General features: G+C 45.4%; 2 protein-coding genes and 1 long non-coding RNA gene across 3 annotated transcripts; 1 reads left to right on the top strand and 2 right to left on the bottom strand.

Annotated features, from left to right (window-relative positions):
- Positions 1-229: 229 nt before the first annotated feature.
- wdsub1 (WD repeat, sterile alpha motif and U-box domain containing 1) lies at positions 230-6,840 on the bottom strand. The gene is made up of 12 exons (XM_060072345.1): positions 6,288-6,840; positions 5,663-5,850; positions 5,231-5,311; positions 4,662-4,755; positions 4,220-4,253; positions 4,060-4,100; positions 3,862-3,968; positions 3,152-3,169; positions 2,790-2,816; positions 2,437-2,613; positions 1,070-1,204; positions 230-930 (listed from the first exon to the last, which is right to left on the bottom strand). Exons 1-12 carry the CDS (start codon positions 6,686-6,688, stop codon positions 779-781), a joined length of 1,455 nt encoding a protein of 484 aa, XP_059928328.1. The 5' UTR covers positions 6,689-6,840; the 3' UTR covers positions 230-778.
- Positions 6,841-7,613: 773 nt separating this feature from the next.
- LOC132472394 (bromodomain adjacent to zinc finger domain protein 2B-like) lies at positions 7,614-14,760 on the bottom strand (the record flags this gene model as incomplete). Its single annotated transcript, XM_060071999.1, has 7 exons — positions 7,614-9,225; positions 9,627-9,770; positions 10,377-10,786; positions 11,485-11,631; positions 12,219-12,354; positions 14,011-14,327; positions 14,737-14,760. Coding segments are annotated over 7 exons (1,335 nt in total), but the record flags the coding sequence as incomplete, so codon positions are not given.
- Positions 10,832-11,049, top strand: LOC132472628 (uncharacterized). Its single transcript, XR_009529124.1, has 2 exons — positions 10,832-10,962; positions 10,995-11,049. It is a non-coding gene; the product is annotated as an uncharacterized LOC132472628 (long non-coding RNA).

The following is a 14,760-nucleotide window of genomic DNA, read 5'->3' as shown; positions in this document are numbered from 1 at the left end:
TTAAATGAAGTGCGGAGAACATGAAATGTGTATTGGTTAATTACTACAACAGGACCATTTCATATAAGTGAGGAATATACATTTCAATGACTAATGTAAGAATTATACAGAAGCCATTATAACATATCATGTGTTAATACTTCACTAAACTAATAATTTTGTATAGTCCTGTCATAAAAATGACATGCACGATTCAATGATGGAAAGAAAAACAGACTTTTCACAGAGACCAGAGTCTGTGCATTTAATTGGACTCTCTCCTTTAAAGTGACACAGGTGACGAGTCCTCTGGTGTCTGACTCGCCACAGAAAAAAGGTCATGGGTTCAATCCCCAAAGACATACACACAATGGGCAGACGTCCTTTAAGCTTTAGCTGCTTAGCAGCCACTGTTATCCAAACTGCACAGGGCATGTTAAGGAGGGTTTGTAGACATACACATCAAGTCAACCACAAGTCAATCATAAATACAAAACAAAAATAAAATTAACCGAGTTGACTTGTTGAGTCCGCGCACTGCCTGAATGTGACCGTTTGATTGGATGATACTTAAGACTTTAAGAAACCTTTTCTGTCGAGCGCAACGCCAACTACACCCCCGGCCACCTCACTCACACCCCGTTCCTCTTCCAGAAAAACGACCCGAAGGCCTTCGGAGAGCCTTCTGGTTGTGTCCAAGACATGCGTTACATCAACAACACCGGATATGCCGTGGCTTGTGTGTTCCCGGTTAGTCTCTCGTGCGTGGTGAGTCCTGGTGAGGCGGTTCCCAGGCCCACTAGTGGCTGGTGGACCAGCGCCCGATGGCCATCTTCAGGGTGTGGTTGGGTGTGAGCAGGGTGGTCTTCAGGGGCAGGTTGGTCATGGGGCTGGAGCGGTTCCGGCTGTTGATCCAGCTCTGAATGGCCTCCCTCTCATAGGAGTAGCCATCTGGGTTAAAAGACAATCATTAAAAGTGAGATATAAAATAAAAGTACAAGCAGGTAAAATAAGAAATATATTTCAGACGTACAGTCCATTTAAAGTTTTGAGGTATAAAGTGTTGAACCCCGGTTGTTGTTAAGCTCACCTGCAGCGATGACGGGATCCTTCATCAGCTCTCTGGTGATTGGACACAGATACTCATCAGGTACACCCGAACACACAGACACACCTTTTAACTCCTCGATCTTCCTGAGGACCTTACCACGCAAACCCACTGACTCTGGCAACAGACACAGACACAGACACACACACACAATAGGCCAATGTTTAAGACCATCCACAGATTACATTCTAGCTCCACCTAGAGCAGGGGTCGGCAACCCGAGGCACGCGTGCCACCACTGGCATGGGGCAGCATAATCATTGGCACACTTGAAAAAAAAATTCAAGTGTGTTTTTTTTCTATTTTATTATTATTATTAAAAAAATTCACAGCCCAATGCGGCAGCATAATCATTACTACCAATTTTTTTTTTGCACTTTATTCTGTTTTGGCCATTTCCTCCCAGTGCAAATATGTTTAAATTAGTTACAGAAAGCAGTGTTCTGAAATGGGATCATTTAATAGTTTTTAAACCTATGTTGTGAGTAATAGAGAGAAGAAAATATTTAAAATATTGTTGCAAGTGGCCTGAATGCATCGCCTTCACATGGTTTTGCAAAGCTGTACATGTCTTAAAGATATTGATGTGGATGGTTCCAACATTCCCATAAATTCTCGTTTTTTACATTCCTCACAGTGCAAATATGTTTTTGAATATCTGAAAATGGTGTTTTAAGATGGGACATATGTAATTACAATTTTTAAGCCCATGTTGCAAAATGTTGATGGAAAAAGGACTATTGGCACTGCATAGTCCTTTTTTTCCATCAAAAAGATAATGCGCTTTAAAATGATGCGCATCAAAAGTTAGTGCGACATATGTGATGGAAAAAGGGTTATATCGCTCTAACGCCGATTTTGTCGCACTAAGTTAATTCGCTCTGCAGAGGTGGTTTTGGGAAAGTTCTAGCGACATAAAAGTAATGGAAAACGGCTGAAGCGATATAGAATGTCGCGCATGCGCATTGTTGATGGAAAATCATCTAGCGGGTCAGAAAAATGCGCTTCAACACGGGGCATTGTGACACAATTTTAATTCGCTATAATCATTCTGTCGATGGAAAACCGTTTAGGCGCTTCTTATGTCGCTACAAATTAATTCGCTTTAAGAGTTAATTCGCTTGAAAATCTGATGGAAAAAGGACTCATGTTGAAAAGGTTGCTGACCCCGGACCTAGAGGGTGAGGTTGTCTTTACATTTTCCTTAGGTTTAGGATGACAGCAAACGAACCAGGGAGTAGATTATAAGAAAAAGGAACAGTGCTATATATATACCCCAGTTTCTTTTCCTTTTTTACCATAGTGGTAGTGTTTGTTAGTACCGACAGTTATCAGCTTCTGTCTCTCACCCACACGCAGCTCCACCAGTGTGTCTTTGGTAATTTCCAGAAGCTCCGCCCCATCGATGTTATTGGTTCGGAACGTGACGGCCAATCCCTCTAGGCCCTCCTCCACTAGCCACGCCCCCACATCCTCCTCTGACCAATCAGAGACCAGCAGCCTGGACCGACCCGCTGCCGTTCTCCCTGAGAGGCAGATAGAGAATGGGAGAGAAACAGAGAGAGAGGGTGAGGGACAGGGAGAGAAGACTACTAAATGGCTCAATAATGTTTAATGACATCGAAATATCAGTCTGCTGTGAAACTAAACAACGGGCTGACATTTGTCAGACCTAAAGGAAAATTAAAAAGACGTTTCCTACCGTCACTGAAGGTTGTTGCGCAATCCTCTGAAATGTAAAACATTTCAAGTAAATGTAACATTTTATTTTATTTCAACTAAAACAATCAAAGTTAACATTGAAGACTACGAAACCAAGGTAGTGGGAGGCTAGGGCGCAGCCTCTACCTGTACCTGTATCCCTGAGCAAGAGGCCCCCTAACCCTAGCCCCTACCAGCTCATTCATACCCTGTCTCTGTACTGTCTATCCCCTATCCGCTCCTTAATGACCTGGTTCTAAATCCACTGTCATTCGCTGGGGATCAAGTGTCTAAACAAGTTAATAGTTGGTATGTACAATGGCTCCTGTGTTTATCAGCTGGAAAAAGATAAGGTAAACTCACCTGGGGCTAATTTTCCACCTTATCCAGGCACGAAAGGAGGGAGGGAGGGAGGGAGGGAGGGAGGGAGGGAGGGAGGGAGGGACACACACACACACACACACACACACACACACACACACACACACACACACACACACACACACACACACACACACACACACACACACACACACACACACACACACACACACACACACAAAGTTTGTTGGTTGTTTATTATCATTAATGATAATCTGATTAGTAGTGATTTTGTCTGTCCTGTATCGTCCAGAGGTTGACCGATTGGAATTAGTAGTACTAGTTGTATTAGTATGAAGTGACCGATTTTTAACTCTTATAATGACTAGAATACATAGTACTAGTATTATTAAATTTAAAGTTACATTTAGCAGACACTTTTATCCAAAAGCGACTTATAACTATTTTAATACACAGACTCCCAGCGGTGTCTACCATGCAAGGCGACCGCCAGCTCAGCGGGAGCAGTTAGGGTTAGGTGTCTTGCCCAGGGACACCTCGACACAGCTAGGGGGATAGAGCAAGCAACCTTCCGGTTTGTACCAATACTAGTATTAGTATTCACTGACCATGGCAGCTGTGTCCTTCCTGGATGCTCCAGATATTCAACAATTAATATTAGAAGAATAAGGGTACTAGTATTATTAGTGGTACTAGTAGTATTAGTACTACTAGTATTAGTATGAACTGACCTTTGCAGCTGTGCCCATCCTGGATCCTCCAGACGTTGACCGTTTTGTCCATGGATCCTGTTGCCATGACAGCATCCGTGGGAGAGAAGGCACACGCCGTCACATACCTAGAACACGACACATGAATGATTATGACATTATTATAGCCCTGCACACCCAAGCTCATTGTTCTCTCAATAATGGAGCAGGGACGCTTACCTTTCGTGTTGGTTCAATGTGTACAGCAAAACCGCGTTGTTCTGAAAATGCAACAAACATCAACATCACTATCGGTAGTCAATATTCTATCCACATTATTGACAATAATGTAGAGTTAAGAGTTTGTACCCAGTTAATGAATTGAGTGAGATATACTTACAGCATCATATATGGTAACGGTTTTATCCACAGAGCTAAGAAATAAACAATACAATTTTATAAAACAAGTTCCCATGTCTAAAAGCAGACATTTAAAGCTGTGTCGAGACCCACACTCACTTAAATACAACACCAACCTATAAATTATACAAAGAGTAATCTTTTTATTCTCTGTTCCGGAGATAACCAAAGTGCATAATTTTCTGGGTGCGTCGACTGTGGTGTTTTAGCAGGACATATGGATATAACTTCTAAGGGTACTTCAGGGCACTCTGACTACTAGACTCATAAACAGCCTCCTCAACCTTTATTTTAGATTTTATTGTAGATATATTTTCCTATTTAGACAAATATATTTAAACGTAACATTTAATTTCAAAATTAATCATGCAGTTGATTGATTTCTTTTTTTGTATTTGTTGAACCAAAAGCCACTGACTGACCCAGATGCCAGCAGCTGTCCGTCAGAGGAGTAAGAACAGGACAGAACAGGGGCCACCTGGCCCCTCAACGTGTGGAGTAGCTTCACCTCCCAGCCTAGCACAGACACACAGAACAAAGAAATAATCTTATATCATGTCAATATTATGAGCTGTTAATGAGGAAAAAGTCCTTTGAATGGAAATGAGAGAAACAAAACGAGTAAGACAGAAACCACAAGAGAGCCAGAGAGACATGGAGACAGAGTGGCTGCAGACTAGATATGAAACTACACGGCGCAGGCTTTTTTTTATTTTAATACTGCAAAACACAGTCACAGTGTTGAGGTTTTGGTGTACTTCCGGATGATAACACAAAGAGACACAATGTTGTCACTGGTGATCCCCATCAAATCAGATTAGTAAGTCCCCTGACATGACCGTAAAACGACAGTACAGACTCAAGCCCATTCTGTGTTGATATTGAGAAATAGATAGAGTGTAAGGTCGGGTACAGCCTATGTTCGGGTCAGACTTTACCTCAAGAGAACAACAGAGAGAGGTTCTGCTAACATGTGAACACAGTTATTTACCTCCAGTGATGGTGTTTAGTACAGTCCAGATCTTTACAAGACTGTCCTGACCGCAGGAAGCCAGATGCATCACCAGTTCAACTGAGAGAGAGAAAACATTTCAAAATTGACCGATTGTTTTACAAACGAACAACGGTTTAGGTTTAGATCTCTTCAAAACCTAAAATGAGCCCAGCTATGCGTAGTTCTATTGATATCATGATACACTTCCAAATGATTGAATACACAAACATACCAAGCATAAATTGTATGACAAATGCTCATACAAAAAGATAATGCATAAATCTAAATTCCCAATTTCGTTGTATAGGTGACTGTACAATGACAATAAAGTCTATCTTATCTTATCTTATCTAAATATATGAGGCACTCTCATAGATCAATCATCCACGGCTAACAGCTAATATGATTGGTCTGCGCCATATGCCCCACCTTTTTCCTTGCTGGGGGAGAAGCAGCAGCAGGTGACCCCCAGGTCGTGGGCGTTCTTCTCGGCGAAGACCTGGTTCATGTTCAGATCCCAGAGCCGCAGGTCTCCGTAGGTGGAGCCGCTGGCAAGGGCCTGCCCGCACGGGCTGAAGGAGAGCGCTACCACCGTGGCGTCATTCACCGTCCTTGTGCTGGAACGCACATGGCAGACACGCAACACGCACGCACATGAGTGACACACAACAAAAACTTTAGGTACGCAGGCAGGCAGGAACACACACTCTCTTCTAGTTGGTTCTAATCTAGAACGTAGATCTAATCAGAGGATGGGTGTATAAAAGATGATGGTAATATGACACAGACTTATTTCGATGTGTTGCCTGCTCTTACAAAACAACCAGCCTAGGCCTACTTTGAAAGTTATAATTGAACTGTTTGGAACTCAAAGACTACTTTGGGAAATGTGTCATTCACAATTGTTGTGCTCAAGATAGAACAATAATAATACAACAAAAAAGAAAAATCAGACAACTCACATGTGAAAAAGATATAGTATGCCAAAACATACACAGCATAAATGAACTCGCATAAAAAAAATAAAAAAACAGCAACAACTTCATCATCACACCTTAAGAGCCGCTTCGCCGGGAAGTCCCAAAGCGCCAGTGTCCCGTCTGCCGCGCCGGACACCAGGTGAGTGGAGTCGGGGGAGAAGGCGCACACCCTGACGGGGCTCCGTCCGGGATGCTCCAGCACCGCCTCGATCTCTCCGGCGGACACCGACCACACCACCGTGGTGGCGTCCGTGGAGCAGGAGGCCAGGAACTGACCGCAGGGGCTGAAGCAACAGCAGTGGACGCCGTAGCCGTGGCCCGTCAGGGGCGAGTAGGGCAGCTCGGAGAAGTCCTGGGCAGTGGAGTACACCCGCAGGGTCTTATCCCCGGAGCAGGTGGACAGGTGGGTGGCGGACAACGCGCACCAGTTCACGTCGTCTCGATGGCCCTGCAAGGTGCATATTAAAGACACCATTTTTCCGGGGGGCAACCCGGGTCAGAGCTCCGTGAGGAATTTAAAGCTATCAAGTAAATTCGATTTAAAGCTACTGTAATCCGTACGCTTGTGTAGTGTCAGACGTGTCATCTGGTGTGTTTACTTCCGTGTAGATCAGCTGACTATGACGTCAGGAGGACACGTGGTTGGTCCAACTGGACACGTTATTATTATTTCCCAGTGGCCTGGATTTTTATCTACAAGCAGAACTATAATGACCGATAGGGACAGTTAGGCTGATAATCCGTTTTCTTTTGAAGATGGGTTTGTTTCTAGAATAAAGGTAACGAAGAAAATTGTTATCTATGGATCAACTGTAATCAGTTTCCTGTGTTCATGTTGCATAATGTTCTAGTATTTTCTGAAAACATGACAATAAAACCACATTCCTTTAAAATGGTCTGACTGCAAGATTGTATTAACCTAGATCTTTTTTTTCAAAAGTATTGATTGATGGATTCTTTGTGTGAGATATTTACAGTGCAAGATATGTTATAGCCTACCTTAAAAAATATTACGACTTAGTTGTTAAGTGCTATTTTCTTAATATGTTGTATGTTGTGGATTGTATTAGCCTGTTCACTGTTCAAATTAATAAAACAACATAAACATGGTCTTGGAATACGTGATTCACCTCCGTCAACAATATATTTAATGCAATATATTTGTAATATTGTCTCATTTTATACACAATATCATAATTTATATGTTATCCTCAATCTGACACTACGCCAATATATAGGAAACTATCATGTGAAATCTGACTCAACCCATAGCACCGTTGGCCTATTATTTAGTAGGCCTAGTATTGCTTTGAGGTATTGTAACTGTAATTCTGCTTGACACCTCTCCTTTCCATGAACCGGGAAAACAAGAAACATGTAATAAAAACCAGCGGAGGTCATTTAGGTTGAAAAACATCCTTTAATAGGTCCGTGCCACACACTAGTGAAAAATAAAGCTCCTACAAAAGAATGATACTTTTATTCCACAATATCTTTAAATAAAGTTACTTCAAGTACTCTCGACTCGGGTACATAAAAAAACTCTAGCTGCCTCCATCAGGCCACAACACACAGCAAGATTCAACACAGTGGTTACGAATGGCCCCAGGGGTCCCCTTTAGAGTGGTGGGGAGGGGGGGAGGGGGGGCGGGTAGGCGGCGGGCGGAGCCTATACGCAAGAAGCTCGCCAGGTTTTTTCCGGAATATTCTCTCTATTTTTAATGCGATGGTGCGGGGAGGAAGGAATGAAGACTGTGTCGCCGTCTGACTTTGGAGGCGGCCATGTTGGATCGGAAATCATACATAAAAAAATAAAAACAGAAATAAAAATAGAAGTCATAGAAATAAAATATTAAAATGATAACAAAAATAACGATATTATCCCCTACATGCCCCTGTTGAGAGGGTAGGCACTACCAATATTAAGAAGAGCACAGTGTCTGCAGAGGGTATGTGTTTACTGTACAAACAATATCCATCATAAGGGTTTCCAACACGTTCACTAAAATAGAATGCTACAATCATTCTAAGGCATAAACAATATCTTAATATTCTTAAACAATTTTTTACACATTGTTCCAAACAAGACGTAATATTGACAATAATAAACAGTATATACACATGAATGACCATTTGCCTGTGAATAAATGCAGTTTTACAGTTTGAACAAAACAAATACAGTTGTAGTTTTTTTTTCCCGGTGCTTCGGCGCACGCGACAGTGTAAACAGGTTGGTTTTTATTTCTTTTTTTTTTTTTCTTGGCTTAGTTTCGTATTTGGGTGAAAATTAAAGACACAAACACACATTCCATTTCCTCTTCTTGCCATCAACTCAAAGCCGTTTAGCTGATTCTTCCTTTTCATAGAAAATGAAGTGGACCTTGATTCATAAATAAGTATTACAAAATTAAATACATTCACTATAATACGATTAAATAAAAAAACAAACGGCTATTTACAAGTAGTGGAACGTATTTTCGGTGTATCGCGCGGGGGGGGGGGGGGGGGGGGGGGACGGACAGGGTCAGTGTACTGGAGGGTTGCTTCAGTGCAGCATTCCGGAGACAGGAAGTGGTATTGCACAATGACATGCCGGGTTCCCTGGGACTCTCGGGGGGGTTCCTTCCCTGTTGTAGCTCAACCCCAGCCTCACACCCTCCTACAGCAACCTCCTGTCACAATGGCCTCCTCTCCCTCCCTCTCTCTCTCCCTACTCTCCCTCCTCTCCGCAGCCCCGAGGGTTTGAGTTCTACGTTACTCACTCCATTCGCGGCCCTTCGCTGGAGAGGAAAATATGTGTTTGCTCGCCAAGGGACCGAGGGAAGGGGGCGGGGAAACGCTGGGAAGCCTGAGTCCTAGTTGGTTTGTTTCAGAAGCTCAGTCCAGCGCTTCTCAAAGAACTTCCTCATGTTGTGGCCGGCGCGTCCGATGTCTGAGTTGTCTTCGTTGTACTTTTCACAGTTATCAAACACCAGGTTGACGTCGATGATGAACGTCTCCAAGTTTTGATATCTGGAAGGAGGAAAACAAAAACCGTTTGCATAGGGAAGGGAAGTTCAACCATGAACACTCAACATCTCGAGTATTTTCCCCAGTATTCGCAGGCGTTTTAGTGAATGTCGAATTGCATTCTTTCTGTCATCTCTCAAGCGCAGACCATATTAACTGGACCACCTGCTGAAGCACTATCTCTATCAAAAATGTCATCATTTTCATATAGACTTTCATATTTCATACCCACTTGATTGTAAGAAACATCAATTCAGCAATAGGAAAATGTTCTTCCATTTAAAGATCTTAGTTTTGGGTGGACAAAAGGAAAGCTTCCAATGCGATTAGAAAAGAATTAGCGAGGCCTAAGACTCCCCCTGCTTTTGGTCTGTCAGGTGAGCGTGTCCGAGCCGAATACTTACTGGCTGCTGACAAGCTTCTCCCTGATGGTGGAGAAGTCCATGGGCTTCTTGATGACCTTCCTGTAGCCTGGCACCGACTTGAGGTTGACGGGTGTGAGGAAGGGCCAAGCGTCCTGGTGCCGCTCCAGCTCGGCCAGAAGCACTCTGTCAGGGGAAGCCAACAGAAGTTAACCCCCATGGTCCTCTCGCTGGGTAGGGCCATGCACTGAAGGGCTTGAATAAGAAACTGTGAAGAGCAAAACTGAAAGGACAGTTATGGAGAGGAGAGGTTTAGAAAGGACAGTTATGGAGAAGGTTTAAAAGGACGGTTATGGAGAAGGTTTAAAATTGGAACTTATGGAGAAGGTTTAAAGGGACAGGTTTAGCAAAGTAATATGTTTATAAGGACAGTTATGGAGAGGGTTTAATGGGACAGGTAAAGAGAAGATGGGAGATTGTGAGGGGATGTGAGAGGTTTAAAAAGAACAGCTATGGAGGCTTAAAAGGTACAGTTATGGAGAAGGTTTAAAAGGAAGTTAGGTAGAAGGTTTAATAGTTATGGAGAGGAATAAAATGACAGTTATGGAGGTTTCAAATGACAGTTATGGAGGTTTCAAATGACAGTTTTGGAGGAAGTGTAAAATGACAGTTGAAGAGAGGTTTAAATGGGCAGTGACAGAAGTGGTTTGAAGCACAGTTATGGGACAGTAACGGAGAGGAGTAAAAGGCCAGCGATGCTCTTAAGGGAACCCTGCGGGCGCGTCTCTCTACCTGCACAGTCCCAGGTCCCGGTTGTTGTCCCGTGCCGTCTTGGCTCGCTTCACGCACACCGGGCTCTCCTGATTGGCTGGCGGTGGCGGCGGTGGTGCTGGGGAGCTCTCCTCAGCTTTCCTCTTCTTGCTGGCGTCCTTGGCGCCTTTCTTGGGCGTGCCGCCGGCGCTGGCTGAGTCCTCCTCCGACGCCTCCCCGGCAACGGCCTGCTTGCCGTTCTTCTTCACTTCTGCTCCTCCCTTTTTAGCACTGCCTCCTCCTCCTCCTCCTCCTCCTCCTCCTGCAGCTGCTCCTCCTCCCGCTGCTCCTCCTCCTCCTCCTCCCCCCGCCGCTCCTCCCACTCCCCCTAGGCTGGACGCCGGCGGGAGTCTGCAGGGGGGCTTCTTGTTCTTGGGAATCGGCCCACTCGCCTGTTTTCACAGAAACCCACATAACAAACACCGTCAGTATTTGTGTTTAAGTTTGACCCTTTAGTCAATGTTGGTGACGCTTGTTCCTTTTTCTGACGCTTTGTCCAAAACAACTTGAATTCAGATAAATGTCGTTACGGAGCAGACAGGGGTCAGGGCGCATTGGTTGTCGAATGGTATGGCTGCAGGAATTTTGGATCGAAACAAGTACTTTTCGTCAACTACAAGTCAACCACACACTTACCGTGCGTTCACGCCAAAAAGCTGTAAAAGATGCAAAATCGCCATATAGCTCAAAACGCAACGCTGTCCAAAATATTTACAGCTCATATCGCTCTTGCGTTTTTTTCTCGCGTATGTTTACTGCGCAATAAAACGCAGACGAGAGACATCTACGTTTCGATTGGCTGGCGGTCATTTACAGCCGAAACGCTGCTAGCTCATTTGCATAGAGCGGAGCTGTTTTCAACTCTCATCTACAGCTTTACAGCTTTAAAGCTATCGCTCAAGCGTTTTATCGCTCCAATCGCTTTATCGCTCATGTCTAATCGCTCAAAACGCTTTACAGCTTTTGGTGTGAACGCACAGTTAGAGTTGACTGTCAGGCGTCAGGGTTATAGGTAGACACAGGTCGATTGTGTAACTCTAAGGGTGCCTTTGATACACTGGTAACACAGGGGAAGCCAGGCTTACGGTACCTTGGATATGCAGGCCGGGCAGTACCAGTCTCCCTCGGGGATGCAGGTGATCTTGGGTTTATGGCAGTAGGTGTGGCAGCCTTTATCACAGCCGTCACACAGAAGCAGAAGGTCCTCGTTGTCCCCCTTCCTGCACAGCTGACAGTACTGCAGAAACACACACACAATGACAGCACACTGTTAAAAGCATTGCGAGAACAACCAGAGAAACTGTGTGCATATATTCGTGTTGTGTTGTTTGCATTTTGTTCGGTTGTATAGATAGTTAAATATGGGTGGAATTTCTATTAAACTTGGAACTTGAATTCTTCTATATGCTACTAAAATGGGTTTAGCGGGATCAATAAGATTACTAGATTATTCATGCACACTTGTGGCATTATATAAGCTTTGATAGTAAATATTGCGGATATAATTGTGTTTATTAGCTGTCTATTATTTGTGTATATTTCCGTATTATCTTAGAATTATTTTTGTCTTATTCTTTTAATATATACCGGTACTTGTTTTATTTAGTTATCATTTGTAGCATTACATTGGCTTTTATTTATGCATATTATATATAATTGTGTGCATTATTTGTGCATTATTTCGGTTAATATTGCAGTTATATCCGGCTATAACTCGGAGCATTAAATTGGTCCTCATCAGTGCGCATTGCATTCGCTCAAGTGTTCTGCCGTGTGGGACGGTGTGTGTGACGGTGTGTGTGACGGTGTGTGCGTCTCGCTCACCACTTTCATGATGGACCTCTCCCAGGCGATGGACTTCTGGAGCTGCTGGAGGCACATAGCGAGTTGGGCGGCGCTCCTCACCTCCAGCAGGGCCTTCCTCCACACTTTCATCCCATGGGCCACCTCTTCCTCACCCCTGGGGAGCAGCAAGCAGAGGGAGGTGGTGAGTGCGGGTGTGTTGAAGGACAGGCACTGACACAGACACACACGTTTATGCACGGACGCAAGCACGCATGCACGCACGCACGCACATACACACACACACATACTACTCACTCACGCACGTTTTAAGGACTCACATATATACACACACTCCTATTCAAATACACTTTCCGAATTTCCTATTTTAACACTCGTATTTATACACACACCCACTGACATACCTCAATCACCCACATACATGCTTACACATGCACGCACATGCACAGTGTCACACACACACACACACACACACACACACACACACACACACACACACACACACACACACACACACACACACACACACACACACATACAGTTCACATGTATGCATGCACACAAAGACACACACACACACACACACATAAACAAACACACACAGTATGAGCTGAAGCAGCCACCAGACACATGAGGCAAGCCCAGAGTGCTCCATGTCAACAGAGACAGCCAAGATGGGGGGGGGGGGGGGTGCTTGGGAACAGGTGCACACTGATGTTGCCACGACGACACCACACCCATGCAGGGAGAAGAGACAGAGCCGGGGGAGTGATGGAGAGACTTGTGTCGCCCCCCGACGACAGGGATGCACAACATCATGCAGACAGAGGCCGCGTGATGCCAAACACACACACAACAAACATACACACACAAACACACACACGCCAAATAAAGCGTACAGAACATGCTCACACTCTCATACACACGTCAAATAACAGAAAGCACACTAAACACACAGCCACACACACACACACACACACACACACACACACACACACACACACACACACACACACACACACACACACACACACACACAGACCAAACATAACAGACAAAGCACACACATACACACACTCATATACACACCAAATAAAACCACAACAACACACAAACACACACGCACACACACTCATACTAGCCAAATAACGCAAGATAAGCGAACAAACAACACACACACGCCAATTTACAAAACACAACACACACTCCAAACACCACATCACGCGTTGTTCCACCAAGAGCCACCAGGGGGGAGACCGGCCAAACAGAGCCACCACAGAAACCACAGCCGCCAGTAGAGTCCAACCCCAAAGAAAAACACACCAGCACACGGCTCACCGGCCAACAACCACACAACAACAAACAGAGAGAGAGAGAGAGAGGGGGGAGAGAGAGAGAGAGAGAGAGAGAGAGAGAGAGAGAGAGAGGGGGAGAGAGAGAGAGAGAGAGAGAGAGAGAGAGAGAGAGAGAGAGAGAGAGACCGAGAGAGAGAGAGAGAGAGGAGAGAGAGGAGAGAGAGAGAGAGAGAGAGAGGAGAGAGAGAGAGAGAGAGGAGAGAGAGAGAGAGATGAGAGAGAGAGAGAGAGAGAGAGAGAGAGAGAGAGAGAGAGAGAGAGAGAGAGAGAGAGAGCTGACGAGAGAGGAGAGAGAGAGAGAAGAGAGAGAGAGAGAGAGAGAGAGAAGGGGAGAGAGAGAGGGCAGGGGGGAGGCAGCGGTGCAGGGGTGTCAGTGAGAAGGGGTGTCGGCGTGTCGGATGGAGTGTGGGAGGTGGGGGGGGGGGGGGGGTTTGGAGCGTCGATGGTTGGTGACCTACCTTCCCGAGTCAGCACTAGTGGACGGGGCGGGAGCGGGGACAGTGACCGTACCCACATTATCCAGTCTGATCTGAACGGTGGTCCCTAGCGGGCTCCGCAGGTACCTTCTCTCGATGTTGCGCTCCAGCTCGGTCAGGCGCGTCACCGCTAAGTCCAGCGGGTTGTCAGGGTGACGCGTGACCCCCGGGTGACCCCTCTCGGCCCGCTGATGCTGGTTGTCCTCCCCCTCGGCCGCGAGGCCCGGCTTGGGGAGGGGCTTGTGCTCGTAGTAGACCAGGTCCTCGCGCTCGGACTGGGGGTCCGCGTACGTCCAGCCCTGGAACCCAACCGCCGTTACCCTCGGTGTGTGTGGGAGAGTCTTGTGTGTGTGCGTGCGTGCGTGCGTGTGTGCTTGCATGCGCGCATGCCTGCGTGTGTGTATGTGTGTGGGTGTGTGTGTGTACGTGTTTCTGTGTGTGTTTCTGTAAGTGTGTGTGTGTGTGTGTGTGTGTCCTGTGTCCGTGTGTGTGTGTGTGTGTGTGTGTGTGTGTGTTTCTATAAATGTGTGTGTGTGTGTGTGTGTGTGTGTGTGTGTGTGTGTGTTTCTCTAAATGCTGTGTGTGTGTGTGTGTGTGTTTCTGTAAGTGTGTGCGTGTGTTTGTGTTTCTTTAACAGTGTGTGTGTGTGTGCGTGCGTGCTTGCGTGCGTGCGTGCGTGTGTGCGTGTGTGTGTGTGTGTGCAGTCACCTTGACCTGCAGGCTGGCGGAGGT

Source organism: Gadus macrocephalus, chromosome 14, assembly GCF_031168955.1.
Source record: "Gadus macrocephalus chromosome 14, ASM3116895v1".
Classification (NCBI taxonomy): Eukaryota; Metazoa; Chordata; class Actinopteri; order Gadiformes; family Gadidae; genus Gadus; species Gadus macrocephalus.
The sequence above is the reverse complement of the archived record's forward strand: the minus strand, read 5'-3'. Positions and strand labels throughout refer to the sequence as shown.